Source organism: Ambystoma mexicanum, chromosome 11 (assembly GCF_040938575.1).
Source record: "Ambystoma mexicanum isolate Mex_15411 chromosome 11, UKY_AmexF1_1, whole genome shotgun sequence".
Taxonomy (NCBI): Eukaryota; Metazoa; Chordata; class Amphibia; order Caudata; family Ambystomatidae; genus Ambystoma; species Ambystoma mexicanum.
The window spans coordinates 1236785118-1236801586 of NC_090934.1; the positions used below are offsets into that span (position 1 = coordinate 1236785118).

At 44.9% G+C, this 16469-nt stretch overlaps 1 protein-coding gene across 1 annotated transcript in view; it reads left to right on the forward strand.

Moving 5' to 3' along the window:
* Positions 1-16469, forward strand: part of HCN4 (hyperpolarization activated cyclic nucleotide gated potassium channel 4) — a 1084393-nt gene that overhangs the window by 985584 nt on the left and 82340 nt on the right. The window contains exon 6 of the mRNA XM_069624604.1: positions 13594-13834. Within this exon, the coding sequence (XP_069480705.1) occupies positions 13594-13834 (241 nt within the window). The remainder of the gene's footprint in view (positions 1-13593; positions 13835-16469) is intronic.

Sequence of the window (16469 nt, forward strand, 5' to 3'; positions counted from 1 at the left end):
CCATTCACAAAAGGCACACTAGGGTTCTGCATTTCAAAGGGCCTTTGATCGTAGTGAGAAAGGAAGTGGGCTGGGTTAGAGTAGACAGGAGGGCTCCGTACCATGGAGGAAGACTTTCACCGCCTTGTTTCTCTCTGCCTCTTCCTCTCCTTCCTGTCCCCTCCACTTTCTCCAGAGCAAAGCACTTTGAGTGTGATGTCAGAAGAGTAAAGTCCACTTCTTTCAAGGGCAGGGATTGGACCACTAAAGTAGGCTAACTTTATTCCATTCACCTGCAGACCTTTACCTTTAAATGAAGGGGTCTCCAACCACTTTGAATCATGTTGGAATTATCTTGGAATCAACTTTTCGACTTCCACCTTTCAAGATTTCCATGGACCTCTGTTGGGAGAGTTGATCTCTCCAAAGTCCTCCACCAGTGAGGTGAAGAATGAGAGTCTATGGTAGAGGTGAGCTCTGTCCCCTAACCATCCTCAGGGACCTTTGGGGATGACCTGAAGCTGGAAAATGACCTGCCTCTCTGCCCATTATAACAGTACCCAGGACCTCACCACATTTTAGGACTCCTGCAGTTGTCAACCAGTCTCCCTAGTGCTTGGGAGAGTGAGGCCAAGGGCCAAAACGTATCCTTGAGCCTCTGGATTGGGACTCACAGCAACCCAAAGACAAAGCCAGCCAGGAATCCTGTGTTCTGCAGTCAAACTACTTTGAACCACGATTCGATGCCTTCAAACGTAAAGGACACGTCAGAGCTGCCTCTGGCTCTCTACCATCTTGAACCACTGTGCCACGTGTTTAAAGAAGTTTTCTGCCACACTGTGCCAGTTAAGTGCGCTGTTGTCTTGGTTTGAACCAGAAGCACCTCGTTGCAGCTGTAGCCTATGAACCGCTATCCAACTGCCAGCAGCATCGTTGCTGATCTTCATCCACAGTTGACCAGGCCCTGGGGCATTTCTTCGAATAGTGATCTCCGAACTCTGTCTCAAATTACTCGAACCTATCCATGCATCCAGTCACCAGCTTCGTCGCCTTCACCTAGACAGTCGAACCGACACTCGTGGCCCTCACGATCCGCACCTAATCAAACACTGTTTCGAACTGCAACATACTTCTGCCTCAACCTGGCTCCACAGCTGCTCGCTGCCTGGAAACATGCTGATGCTTTACTCGACCTCTTCAACCCAACGTGCCAGCACGGATCGAATCACCTCAATCCCACCTTGTACCTCACGGAGCCTGTCACATAGCTGGGTCGAATCAACTGCTCTTTTCCAGCTCTCGATACAACCTGCTGGGATGTCAATCACAGACTCCCTCCCTGCTGTTAACAAATGACTCGATCCCGCTCAACCTCGATCCGCTGCCTCACTGAACCGCATACTAGAATATCGAGGTCACCTCTTTGAACCCATATTGGATCTTGATGCGCACTGGTTGGGCATCACTCATCGATCCTAACCAGGTACACTTGTCTAAAACCGGTTCGACTTTGAACCGACTCTGGTACACAGTCCGGCCTGCATTGCTCGAGAGCCGTCTTCGAACTCTTGAGCTCAATGCTTGAATCAACGATGACACAGTCCTCGAAACTTGCTTGACTCACTTGCACAACAGCCCGAAACCTGGTTCGACACTGTCGAATCGCCAAGCAACCAAGACGGTACTACTGACTCTTAACTACCCCCTTGGTCTGGTTGTGGCACTAGAGACAGGTTAGGTCACTAAATTCCTTCATATCTTCAAGAAGCATAGCTGTTTACAAGAACATTGTGCTTTTGACTTGCCTGACACCCCTGATTCATTACTTAAGAGTGCTGCATTGTGCTATCTTTGCTTATTCTGTGTTTTTTACTCAGGGGTGGGTTTTTGTGTAGTGTTTCTCTAGTTAGTTATTTTGTAGTTGGTGTGTTTTATGAAAGCATATCTATTTTTATAGAACCTAGATTGGACATTCTCATTATTTTGAACAGTGATGCTTTGCTGTTTGGGTCACTGCTGAATCACATTCACACACCACTTGAGAGTATAGCATTCCCTCAGACCACATAACCACAAAGGCCAAAGGAGATACATCTCTTAACTGTAGCTGTTTTGCATTTGTGATTGTGTTGACTTTTGGTTTGTAGGCCTGTGAGGGCTGAGTGGGCATTTTAGCACCTACTGATCCTTGTACTTTCCAAGGCAAAATCCAGTTTGTCACAATGAGGTCACATCAAGGGCGCATTTAGCAGTCAACGAAAACTATTTGTATACGCCAGTCAAGCATCACATGCCAGGTATGGTCATCATAATATGTTAAATAAAGCATCACGTGCCCAAACGCTGCCATAGTATGCTAAATGCAGCCCTGCACCCCAGGTACTGCTATTCTATTCCACTTTAAGCCACATATGATGGGTATCGCTAGCATATGCAAAGCACAGCCGAACGCTACCATATTATGCTATTTATAGCCTATGTCAGCATAGTCATCCAATTAAGGTAAAGCCTCAAAGGCCCAGGTGCTGGCATCATATTCCAAATGTAGACTCATTTGCACACGCACAGCCTTGTGCCGCTGGGCATGCTCTGCATTGCCAACAGTGGAAGATTTAGGACAAAAGGTTCCATGGGCAGGAATGTCAAAAACTGGCCAATGATGTGAAGAGGTGGAAAATGATAGGGATGGCCGAATATTGGGTGGTGTGGTGAGGTGTGCGGCAATGGCACGAGCTGTAAATGATTGAGCACCTTTGTTTTATATATTGAAATCCAAAATTAATCTCTTCAAGGTGATCTAATTGAAGCTGTTTAGGAAGATTAGGGCTTTTGTAGGAAAGAGATTTGCCCGGAAGCACACAATTTGGGGAAAGGGATAAGCTGAGAAGTGAGCCCTTTTATCTTGGCTTCACGGCCTTCATTTTAGCCAGTAGACCATATTTCCCGCCTTCCCATCTTTTTCTTCATACCAGCATTGCATTATTTCTGTGCTGTTTGTTATATGAAACACGCATGATTCATTCTCTTATTTTCTATATAGTGCTTGCAACGATTTTGTAGCATTGTAAATAACAGCTCTTAATGTTATCCAACTTAATGGTGCTCAATTTATCAATAATAGAAAGATGAAAAGCTGAGTCAAGACTGCTGGGATTTAAAACTGTGACAAGCCGCAGGATGAACAATTACTAGCAGCAAGGCCTTAGCTCAATGAGCCATCTCCATCCCTTTGCAGGTAGTGTCATAAAGGAGGTCATTACTGTACATTTTAAAAGAGCACAGACAGGTGCGGTGCAAAGTTTGTAATACATTGTTACATGCAAGGCACACTTCAGCAATCTGCAAATATGGAAATACCACATGTGCCCACACAATGTATGCAGATTAGCTCACCTCCCACCATTATAATAATTCCAAAGATGCAATACCAGACGTGATTGTGGAAACTGGTTTACTTTCGTCAATGGATGTATTTCACATGTATGAAATGCCTGTCCTCGTGGTTCCCCTTTGCACAAGTAAATCATCATGAAAAGAATTAATGGGACAGCAGAAACTTAGCGTCCAAACCAAATTGATTTATTTCAGGCCATACATCTTTCATGGAGCAAAACACAGCGGGTTGAAACAGATCTGTTTTGGCACTGCTTTCTTTGGCTACTGGCACAGCCGCTGTGACCAGGGGTCACAGGTACAGTACATGAGTAGAAAAAGGGCTGCCAGTGGTAGTAGATGCTACCGCTGGAAACCCCTAAATTGTGATCATGCCCCTGCAATTTGCTTTTAACTCACTGAGTGCTTGGCCTATAGACAGTGCTTTGTTACTTCCCGGGCAGAATTGTACCATATAAATCGCAAATTAACAAGGGGGGTCCTGGGAGTCCCTCTGCCAGACATTAGTCTTGGTTACGAGAGACTTACCCAGAGTTTTTAGCTCACTATCTTTCACATAGAAGAAATATCCCAAACATATCAGTCTTTGTCCTGCCCTGGGGCAGTCCACCATCGAAATGCTAGGCAATTCTCCCCTGAACAAGAGTAATTTGCATATTTAAGTAACTTTGGGTCTCACCTTAAGTTACTAGGGAAATCCAGACGTGGACCCCTTGCTCGCTATTCTTAGAGAGGCACAGCTCCACCCTACTGATGAGGTCCAACCAGACGTAAAACACGTGTCTGGGGTTGCTGTTGGTACTCTTGTTCAGAGGAGAATTGCCCAGCATTTAGATGCTGGACTGCCCCAGGACAGGACAAAGACTGATATGTTTGGGATATTTCTTCTCTGTGAAAGATAGTGAGCTAAAGACTCTGGGTAAGTCTCTCGTAACCAGGACTAATGTCTGGCAGAGGGACTCCAAGGACACCCCTTGTTAATTTTCATATAAATTCCATACATAAATCCCATACTTACATTAACAGGTCATGCTATTTCCAAACTCAGTGGTGCTGCATGTAATTACCACGGGAGGGTGAAATTTGGTGTTTCAACACACCTATGTCAGCAGTGAGCATTTAACTCACCGAGTCATCTGATCTAAGTCGACACTTGTAAGGTGTACTCAGACACCTAAGGAGGCCTAATGTGCCTCCCTGGTCCCAAGCCCCCACCGACAGCCACAACTTACTAACCAGTACAAAAAAGACAAGCTGCCAGTTATCTTCAGACACCTAAGAAGACACCTTACAAGCCATCAGATTCCTACTGAGACACCCCTCCTGTTGTCAGACACTTTAGAAAGTCTCTCACTTTGTTTATTTATTTATATAGCGCACCTTACCCAGGGGTACTGGGCGCGTTGCAAAGTTACATGTAAGCGTGGAGCAGAGATACAGATGAAGCATATACAGGAGGTTATTTACATTATGATTAATGCATTACATCACACTACACATTTGCAGGATTACAGTACAGGTATTTACAAAGATAGCATAATACATGATTATACATTGTGCGAGAAGAGCAATGTTTTAGCCTTTTTTCTAAAACTGTGGAAGGACGGTTCTGATCTTAAGGCTACAGGCAGGGAGTTCCACAGTTTGGCTGCCAGTACAGGAAAGCTGTTTCCCTCTGCTTTCTGAAGCTTGTATCTGGGCACCTCAAGGTCGTTCCAATGTGTTTTTGGTGAATTTGTCTGCTAAATATTTGGGGGTTGAACTGGAGAGGCATCTGGAGAGGCATTTAGCTTTAGTGCCTTCAAAGCTAAAACCAAATCCTGGCTCTCCAACCAGCCTTGATGTCCGGGCCAGCCCTGTGAAACTCCTGCGCTAATCTACCTTCTGTAAATATGTATATTGCTGTATGCCTTTGTATACTTTGTACTGTTCAATGCTTTGAATATATTTAATTGTATGCTTATGTAACCATGTCTAAATTGCGCCCTGATGCCTCCGGGCCGGATGGTGCGCGTTACAAATAAACAAAATACAAATAAACAAAATACAAATTTGTGGGTCAGGGTTAATGATTTGAAGTTGATTCTGTCCTTAACTGATAGCCATTTAGTGTTACGTCTGACAGATGAGATGTGCTGCGTTCTGGGAATGTTTAATACAGTTCTTAGTGGATTATTTTGCAATATTTGCAGTTTATTCACATTGTATTTACTCGACCCTATGTATAAGGCGTTGCAATAGTCTAATTTAGATAAAATGAATGCCCTCGTCAAGGTGGTGCAACTTGCTGCCGAGAGGAATGGTTTGCGAGCATTCATTCGTTTACAAGTGTATACCGTGGCAGAGGCTGTGCAATTGACTTGTCTGTTCAGGTTTAAGGCTGAGTCAAGGTAAAAGCCAAGGATTTTTACCTCCTTAGATACTTTAATATTGATGCCGTCAATATTGAATGATTTAAACTGGTTGCTTAATTTGTTTAGTCTTACTCTAGAGCCAGTGAGAAGCTCTGGCTTTTCATCGTTAAGAAAGAGGCCATGAGAGGCCATCCAGGCTTGGATAATAAGGTACATTTTGTTAAGCAAGGTTGAGTCCGTATCAACTTTGGTCCCAGACACAGTTGGGGGAGTGCCCATTGGTCCTAAAAGGTCTGAAGAGAACCCTCACTGAGCTCCCAACACCCTGACGAGAACCCTCACTGAGCTCCCAACACCCTGAAGAGAACCCTCACTGAGCTCCCAACACCCTGAAGAGAACCCTCACTGAGCTCCCAACACCCTAAAACACTGTTCACTGCTCACCAGACATCTGAGAGTTCCTGCCTATCATTAGAAAGTTGAGAAGTTCCATCCCTTTTCACCACACATGAGCAGTGCACCCCCTGCTTCCGGCTGTTTGCACATGCTTTCAGCATGGGTGCTGCCTGCTTTGCATAGTTCTTCATTGGACAGCTGCATGAAAGACGTTTTGGTTCAGAAAAGGAGGCAGGCTTTACTGCCCAATGGAGTTTTAATGAGGGCAAAGCGTAAATAACACATCTACTATTCACTCTTGCCCTACTACCAACGCCCCCTGCACACCAATGACTTTCCTTCAGAACCATTTTAACAGAAGAACCTCACTGTAAATCATCCACGTAGCGTGGGCCCCATGCACTCCTGCCACTGCATGTGCATTGATCGCATGATTACACACCCATCTATGAATGCATCACCCTGGATCGCAACTTCGTCGGAGCCTTGTGGAGGTGGGGTCTTTCCAGCCTTAGAAATGTTGTGTGGATAAGGCAGAAAGCAGAAGCAACCTGAGTGTAGACAGAGCTCAAGGGTCATTTACCCAGGATGTCAAGTGGGCTGGAGCTAGCTGGGGCAGAGCCCTGGTAGTCGCCAAAAAGTGTTCCTGTGCTCCCCCTGTCTAGCCCCAGAAGTGCCATCCCCCCTCAGGCAGCCTTTTCAGTTAAAGGGCTGCATGGTTAAGGATCTGCTGGTTCGGGTCGGCACTTCTGATTAGAAGAAACAGAGAGGCGGGGGCACCAAGAAGTAGGACAGCAGTGCCCCTGCCTCGCCTGTTGTTTCTTAATCAGTGGTGCAAAGCCCACATGCAGCCTTTTAACCGCGCATATACATTTAGTTGAGGGCTGCCTAAGGGTCATCATGCCTTTTAGTGCATCCTGCCTCTTCTTTTTTGATTCTTCACCACATGCTCTGGCCCCTTCTGGCAGTAAAACAAAAAGGATAGCAGGGTGCCCCGCCTCTCTTGCTTGGCTTCCCACAACATTGGCACCCTCCACTTCCCCCACCCTACGCACCAATACTTAATCCACCCCTCTAACTGAGCCCCTCAATCCTGCCATCAGAATCCTTATTCTCAAAATACATTACTAATGCAGCTCAATAAAATAGCGCATTATTTGCATTAATGCAACACCGTCTATGCCTTTTAATCAAGTTACAAATTAGACAATTAACCCACTAGAAAACGTTTCTACTTATACCACTCAGACATTTATACCATAATTAAAAAAAACCTTCTAAAGAAAATCATGGAAGGAAATACACGAAGGTTCACAGAAAAGCGAATAGCCTCGTTTTAGGCCTCTAAGGGGACGCATGGTAAGAAACGGATGGACACAAGCTCTGCGTCTGTTTTTTAACACCATTTCCTATTTTTGCCAGGTTTCTGCTAACGGAACGGGCACACTGGCACAGGGCAGGAAACACACTCTGCTTTTCTCCGCTCAATGAAGGAAGGGGGAATTGACAGTATCCCGCCTGAATCCAATTTTGACATGGGAAAGAATCAGACCGAATCAATCCATAGGGATTCTTTGCGATGGCTGCCTGAAGTGATCAAGTCATGCGAGGAGACAATTACGTAAAGATAACTTATGTTTATTATTATCGCGAGCTCAGTCTATGTGATCAGGCCCCAGAGCTGAGGCAGTAACGGAAAACTGTTTGAAGCCCGCATTCTTCCCCGCCGTCATCACATTCCAATCACCCTCTCATCACGGGAGGCTCGTGGGGAGTCCCGTGATGAAAGGATGACATGATGCTACACATCTCCCCTCCTTAACTTAATGTCATTTAAAACAGTCTAATGAGTTCTTCAGTATCTTCCATGCCCTTAAATATAGTCTTCCAAATGTTCCGGTTTGCGGATTATCCTTCCTGTTCTTGACACTCGTGACAGATCTGATTTTACTCTTGGCAAGGAAAACTTTGATAGTGCATTCCTATTCGATGTAATTCTCACCCGTTCCCCCATGCAATCCAACATAGGTCTCACATGCCTATCATTCTCTTCCACATTCTCATTCCCTTTACAACTTACTTGCTCTTCATGTATCAGCTCATTTGTTATCACAATTTTGCATGGTTTGATCACACATACCCTCTCCATATTCCAGACTCTTCCATCCTGTACTCTCACTGCATGTTTGTAAACTTCAATCACACTCACCGGCTTGGACCATTTACAGGGTCCATCTCTCATCACTGGGGGTAGTTTAATTCTCACCAGACTGCATACCTTGAGATCTTCATTACCACTGTCCTTTTTCACATGACTGTCATTAGCTGTTTTGTTCCTTATCTGTCTGTTCCTAATATTCTCCACTACTTCTCCAAAGTCTTTCCTAAGGACCATCTCCCTCCCCAACCAGGATGGAGACAATTTGGTGTTTGCTCTACGTCCTCTACTCAATTCAAAAGGAGATAACCCAGTAGTACTATGGGGCGTGAAACGGTGAGCAATTATTTTTCCTTTTACCGCTTCTTCCCAGTTGAGATTATTAGCCCAGGCCCAACGAATGGCGTCCTTGAGTATTTTGTTAAACCTCTCAACTACTCCATACGTTTGTGGGTGGTATATTGCACTCCTTTTATGCACAATAGCGTTTTCAGTACAGAACATTTCCATTTCTTTGGATCTAAATTGGACACCGTTGTCCGTTAATATGCTTCTCGGAAAACCTTCTCTACTACATATTTCCCACATGAAATCTATAATCATCCTTGCATTCATGTTAGGTTTAATTGAAACTCCTACCCATCTTGTCAATAAATCAATGACCACTAAACAAAATTTCTGCTTACCATCACAATAAATAGGCTCCAGTATATCTATGCCTACTTCATCCCAGACTTTTCCTGGAATACTCGTTATTACCATTGGGTATTTTGCACCCACACACACTCTGTCACTCTCGTTACAAAGGATACAATCTCTGATGGTTCTTTCCATCTGCAAATCGCATCCTGGCCACCAATAATCATCACGTATTCTCTGTTTGGTCTTTACTATTCCTTGATGTCCTTCGTGACCCAATTCAATAATCTTTTGTCGTAGAGCCACAGGTGGAATTATTCGATCTCCTCTCATAACTCTGTCATTCATCACATTGAGTTCATCTGCAACTCTCCAATACTCCATGAGATTACATTCTTCAAACTTACTCTTCCTAATGTTCTCACTGCTTTGAATAATTTGTCTCAATCGACCCATATCTTCATCTTTATTCTCTGCTTCTTCCTATTCAGTTTTAGATATGGACAGAGTTTCTATATTCAAGATAATTTCTGATTTCATTTCACTTTCATCGTCTGTCTCAGAGTTGTTAGTGAGACGTGACAGACAATCATCAGCACGATTTTTCACTCCTGGCACATATCGTACCTTACAGTTATATTCTTGTAAGAGTATGACCCATCTCTTGATTCTGTTCGACACATTATCCAATCCTTTATTCATAATAACATGTATTAACGGTTTATGGTCAGTGCGAATTTCCACCTCCACTCCCCATATGAAATTCCTGAATTTCTCTGTTGCCCATTTGATTGCCAAAATTTCTTTCTCTATCGCAGCGTATGACTTCTCTGCACCTTTTAACAACCTTGATGCAAAAGCAATTAAGACTTATTTCCCGTCAACTTCTTGAGTCACAACAGCGCCCAAGCCCAAGTTGCTAGCATCTGTTGTAATTATAGTCTTCATACCATTCTTGAAATTCTTTAACGATGGTGCCTTGTTCAATTCCGACTTGATATTTTCAAATTCTTCTTCACATTCTACATTCCATTCAAATGTTTTCTTTTTTAATAGTTCACGAAGTGGGACTGTATGCAAAGCAAAATCCTTTATAAACTTCGAATAATACTCTGCCATCCCAATGAATGTACGTACTTCTTCCTTTGTTTTGGGTCTGGGCATGTTCACTATGGCATCAGCTAGTTGTTTCTTTGGCCTTATGCCTCCAGCAGATATTGTATGTCCCAGATATTCAATCTCACTGCGATTAATGTTACATTTGTCTCTACTGAGAGTCATTCCAGCTTCGTATAATTTCTTATACACCCGGTGTAACCTTTCATTATGTACCTTTTGATCAATGCCATGCACTAAGATGTCATCTTGAAAACACACAATTCCTTCCTCATTCTCAAACATATTGTGCATAATCCTTTGAAAAACTGAAGCAGCTGACACTAACCCGAAAGGCATTCTTCTGTATTGGTATAATCCATCTGGTGTCATGAATGCTGTCATCTTTTTTGATTCTTTATGCAATTTAACTTGATGATAAGCCGACGTTAGATCAAGAGTAGAAAAATATTTCGAAGGTCCGATGGTGGACACGATCTCTTGTATATTAGGGAGTGGATGTCTGTCTGGAATTACACTTTTATTTAATTCTCTCATGTCCACACATATTCCCAGTTTACCAGATTTTTTTCTTAACACTACCAAAGGTGAAACCCATTCACTGGCGTCTATTCTTTCAATGATCTTCTGATCCTCCAATAATTTGATCTCCTTTCTTACTTCTTCCCTCATAGAAAGTGGAATGTTGCGCATCTTCTGCACCACAGGAGTATTTCCTGGCTTCATGTTGATCTTATGGACAAATCCACGCAGACATCCAATATCTTTTCTGAAAACGTCCTTTATAATGTTACTATTACTAGTGATTTCTTTGATTTCTGGGATTCTCCCAAACTCACTTTCAACTGAGTACACTGACTCATCAGATGCGGCATCTAATTTCACCTTGAGTTTGCTCTGGTGAGTCCAGCTCAACAAAGGTGTTCTTCCTCCTTTAGTTATGTATATTTTCCCATTGGCCTTCCTTTCCTTGAACTTGAGTGCCCCCCAGAACCATCCAATGACATCTATTTTAACACCTCCATATGCTCTGGGTTTTATGTCTGGTTCATGCAAGTATTCGTGTTTCTTCTTGTCCCATAGACTCTGTGGTATTAGGGTATACTTGGCCCCTGAATCAATCATCATTTGCATGTCGGTTCCATCAACACACACTGTAGCTTTGGGGCTTTCCATTTCTTGCTCATTTTCTTCGTCTGTTATAACAAACACACATTCTTCTCCATCTTCATCACTACACCCATCATCTCCTATCCAATTAGTAGAGGTGTTCTGCATCCTGCAACACCTGGCATAATGCCCCTTACCCTTACATTTACCACATATGATCTTTAGAGCGGGACATTCTGGGTTGTCCGCCCAATGGTCTGTGCTATCACATCTGAAACATCTCCCGGTATTCTTCCTTCTGGAATCATCTCCTCGTCTGCATGGACTCTTCCTTTTTACATCACTATTATTGATTCTAAGGCTTGATTTTTTTTTTCTATCATCATTGTAAGTTAATCTGCTATTCCTTTCTGATTTGTATCTCCTGTTGACATTTTCTGTCACCAGAGCTATGCACTCATTGTTCTTGGATGAAGTGAGCATATTGTCTTTATCTCTCGAATTTTCATGTTTAATTTCAACATATTGCATTCTGCTTTCTAATTCCTTGACGCATTTCTCAGTGTGCTCTACTTCCTTGGCTACACGTAAAACTGTGTCTAAGTTGGGATTATCTTCAGCCCATAACCTCTCTCTTACTTTACTACTCCTACATTCCAACATGAATTGGTCTCTTAATCTCTCATCTAGTTGGGATTTGAAATTGCATGTTTTAGCTAATTTCCTCAAATTGGTAATATATTGTTCTACACTTTCACTATCTCCTTGAGTCCTTTTGCCAAACTTATATCGTTCCAAAATGGTACTCAGTTTTCTTTCATAGTGTTTTCCCATTTTCTTCACTGAACGTTCATACTCATTGAGGTCAATATCTTCATCAGAAGGCAAATCTGGAAGATCTTCAAATTTCTCCTGCCCTGCTGGGCCCAGACAGTGCATCAATAGAGATTTCCTTTTTTCCACGCTACAATTTTGACCACATACCACCCCGGCATAATGTTCAAATGATTTTTTCCACCTTTTCCATGGAATGACTGGGTCACCAACATCTGACAAAAAAACATCGGTGGTGGCACACTGTTGAAGGACATGGTGACAATGAAGAAACTACAAAGGAGTAGTAGATGACTCAAAGTATCAGTAGGACTCTTCCTCTCATTCCACACAATATTTTTGTCCATATAACACAGTGCACCAGATATATATTGACTTGATGCAGTGCTAATGTTAATATTGCATTTTCTGCTTGTTCCTGTGTATATTTCTGCGCTTATATAACATGTAATATGGTAGTATCAGATGCAGGAAATGGGTGTGTCATAGTTTCCACACGGAAGGAAAACAACACGCCACAAGAGCAGGAGACACAGACAGAATCAGCACGGCACTCACTTGATATTTAACGCAGAGGTAGGAATCCGTTGGAGCGAAGCGGCCACAGCTTAATATACAGCTGCGTGTCCTGCTATACGCTCATGTAGCAGCTGATCATTGGAGCGGAGCGGCCCAGCCACAGCTTCCGAAGCGGCTGCGAGGCCTGCTCTACGCTCGTTCAGATATGTAGAAATCCCGCAGGTAATTGCAGATTATGTCTGCTAGCAGTAGCGCTGTCATGAATGGGGCGGTGGGGCCTGAACTAATCCTCGTCGCCACTTGAAGTGATCAAGTCATGCGAGGAGACAATTACGTAAAGATAACTTATGTTTATTATTATCGCAAGCTCAGTCTATGTGATCAGGCCCCACAGCTGAGGCAGTAACGGAAAACTGTTTGAAGCCCACATTCTCCCCCGCCGTCATCACATTCCAATCACCCTCTCATCACGGGAGGCTCGCGGGGAGTCCCGTGATGAAAGGATGACATGATGCTACACCGCCACCACGCTCAAACATGGCGGCAGGAATTACTGCTCGTCTTCCCTCCCGTGTGGTAAAAGGCATTGGAACCCAGGAGCTGCCCTGATTCCTGTGCCCTTCTCCTGCTGCATCTGGGATACAATCTATGTCCTCCGCAGGGACAGCACATGGTGCCCGATCTTGGAACTAATCCAGCTCAAGTCTAAACCCACCCAATATTCTCAAAGAACTCCCGCTACTAACACATCAAGGGACTGATTCATGGAAGTGTTTTATAATGGTGCAATCAGTCCCAAGTGTGATCTTTTCATCTAATTAAGCCTCTATGTAGCTATTTTCCGACAACTTTCCCGCCTCTCGTTTTCTCCAATGAATGTACTGGCGCTGATTGCCTCTCTAGTAAGGGGCCTATCATTCTTTGGCTTCACTTAATATGATCCACTTTGTGACACTTCCACCCCCCCCCCCCAAGTACTCCTTTCTCGCTTAAACCTCCTCTTGCTCCAATTGCTGCAGTCATTATCTACTTCTGACCAGTATGAAATGTCCATGCATTAACTGTGCTTTCTTTGTTCCTTTCCCTACTCTACAGGAAATAGTCAACTTCAACTGCAGGAAGCTTGTGGCATCCATGCCGCTCTTTGCCAACGCAGACCCCAACTTCGTGACCTCCATGCTGACGAAGTTGCGGTTTGAGGTCTTCCAGCCAGGGGATTACATCATCCGAGAAGGGACGATTGGTCGCAAGATGTACTTTATCCAGCACGGGGTTGTCAGCGTCCTTACCAAGGGCAACAAGGAGACCAAACTGGCGGACGGCTCCTACTTCGGAGGTGAGGCAACATTGGGGTGCATGATGAATTGAACATGAAGCAGCTATTCTCCCATTTTCCCAATTGCTTGCTTGTACTTTTTAGGTGGCCCTTTCACTGCAGGCCATATACACGTTCTTTTTGTTTAGTGCCATTTGGGACAGTGTGCCAAGTCACCAGAGCCATGTACTACTTCCTACAACAACCGAGGCATATTTAAATGATACACTCTATGGATCTTGAAACACTTGCTTTAGAGTTGTTCTGCTGCATAGTTTTGGAAGCAGCTTTTGTCTGTAGCCATTCCGTTCTGCACATGCTCACTGGATTTCATTCATCTACATTGTTACCTGCCAACTGTAGAACAGGCAAATGAAGAGTGGATCACCACAGAGGTTACTTGAAGCATCATGTTCTAGCAATTGATTCAATATGCTTCTTGCGTTTATGGATTGTTGCGGGGGGAGGGATCGATGAGGGCCCACATATTTTGGATTACATCATAGTGCCATAATGTGGGTGATTTCGTGACCTCTGCGACTCTCTCTCTATTCTCCCCTCTGGCCCGACTCACTGTGCAGGGCATACTCTGGATGTTATGATCTCTTCAGACCTTCCCCTTTTGATGCCTCTCACTACTCCTCTCTCCTGGAGTGATCACTTTCTCCTTTCCTCCCAGCTCACCATCTCCACCCCTCAGTCCACACCAACTCCAGCACTGCCACCTACCTTCTTGGTTACCCGACCCATGAAGCGTGTGTCCATTGAGGATTTCGCCGCCAATTTCTCATCCCACCTCCGCTCCGCTTGGCAGACACACACCCTGACACAGCCCTTTCCATGCTCCACTCTGCTATATCTGATACTCTCAATGTTCTTGCCCCTGTCATGAGGATCCGTTTGAAACCCAAAGCCAAGTGCAACTCTTGGTACGACTCAGACCTCGTCACCCTTAAACGTAAGTGCAGAGTGGCTGAAAGGAAATGGCGCACTTCCGGTACATCCTCTGACAAACTGGCCTGCCTCCTGCTCCAAAGGCAAAACCGGCTCTCTGTCCGCAACAAAAGAAGAGAGCCCACATCCAAGCCTTCATATCCGCGGCATTTAACAACTCAGCCAAACTCTTTAAAATCTGCAAGGAGCTGGCCAATCCTGCTGCAGTCTCTACCTCTCCTGTCCCCTCCCAGGCCCTCTGCACGGCCCTGTCTTCTCATTTCATCTCTAAAACGCAGGATATCCTGCCCTCTGTCTCTTCCTCTCCTCCTTCTCCCTCTACTCCCTGCCCTTCCTATGGCCCTTTTTCGGCCAACTCTCCTGCTTCCTTCTCTGCCTTTCCCCTGTTCTCCTCAGACGAGGTTTCTAGACAAGTCTGATCTAGGAAAGTCTTGTCAAAACAGGTTCACCCCTGTTCCTCCAAAACCATCAAGGACCACATTGACACCCTGGCTCCTCCTCTGCCTGATTTTTGCAACCACTCCTTCACCACTGGAGTCTTCCTCTCCCCCTGAAGCACTCCCCTTTGCACCCTCTTCTTAAGAAACCCTCTGCTGACCCTTCCTGCCCGGCTAACTATCGTCCAATCTCCATCACTCCCTTCCTTAGCAAACTCCTGGAAAAGCTGGCCATCTCCCAGCTTAATCCTCACATTGAATCTGTTGGTTGTCTCCATGACCACCAGTCTGGCTTCAGAGCTGCCAGAAGCATGGCAATTGCTCTGCTGAATATCCTTGAAGACCTGCTATCCAACCTTGATTCCAACACCCCATGTGTCCTCATCTTAATTGATCTCTCTTCTGCCTTTGACACGGTCAACCATGCGATCCTGCTCAACTGTCTCCGTGATAACCTGGGTATCACTGGTCAGGCCCAGGCATGGCTGACCTCCTTCCTCCCCGATCGACCCTCCCAGGTCCAACTTGGGTCCTTCCTCTCCTCTATCTCTATTTCTAACTGTGGTGTTGTTCCCCAGGGGTCTAACCTCTCTCCCTGGCTGTTCAACCAATACCTGGCACTTCTTGCCCACCGCATTGCCGCTCTCTGCCCCAACTTTCAGTGCTATGCGGATGACACTCAACTCGTTTTCAGGCTCCCTTCCACCACCTCTTCTCCTTCTCTCATCTCTGACTGTCTGTCCACCATCCAGGAGTGGTGTGCCCAGTGGTGTTCCCACAATGATCTTTGCCTTAATGCCAGTAAGACTGAGATTCTCCTCATCGGTACAGCTGCTCCCTCCTTTACTGTCAGTCTCTGGCTGGCCTCACTTGGCCCTCTTTCTGCTCCCACATGTAAGGCTAAAAACCTTGGAGTCATCTTCAACTCCACACTTTCCTTCTCTCCTCACATCTCTGACGTCTCTAAAAAGTCACACTACCAGCTGCACCGCCTCAGAGGTATTCTTCCTTTCCTCTCCTTCCCCCAGAAGGTCACTGTCTCCAGAGCTCTGGTTCTCTCTATGCTGGACTACTGCAACAGCCTCTTTCTAAATCTGCCTGCCTCTACTCTCCGTCCTCTGCAACTCGTCCAACTTCAACTGTGAGACTTGTCCTTGGCCTTAAGCCCATGGATCGTATATCTCCAGGACTGAAATCTCTGCACTGGCTCCCAGTGGTGGGGAGGATTAAGTTCAAAACCCTATGCATTGTCCACAAGGCCTTCT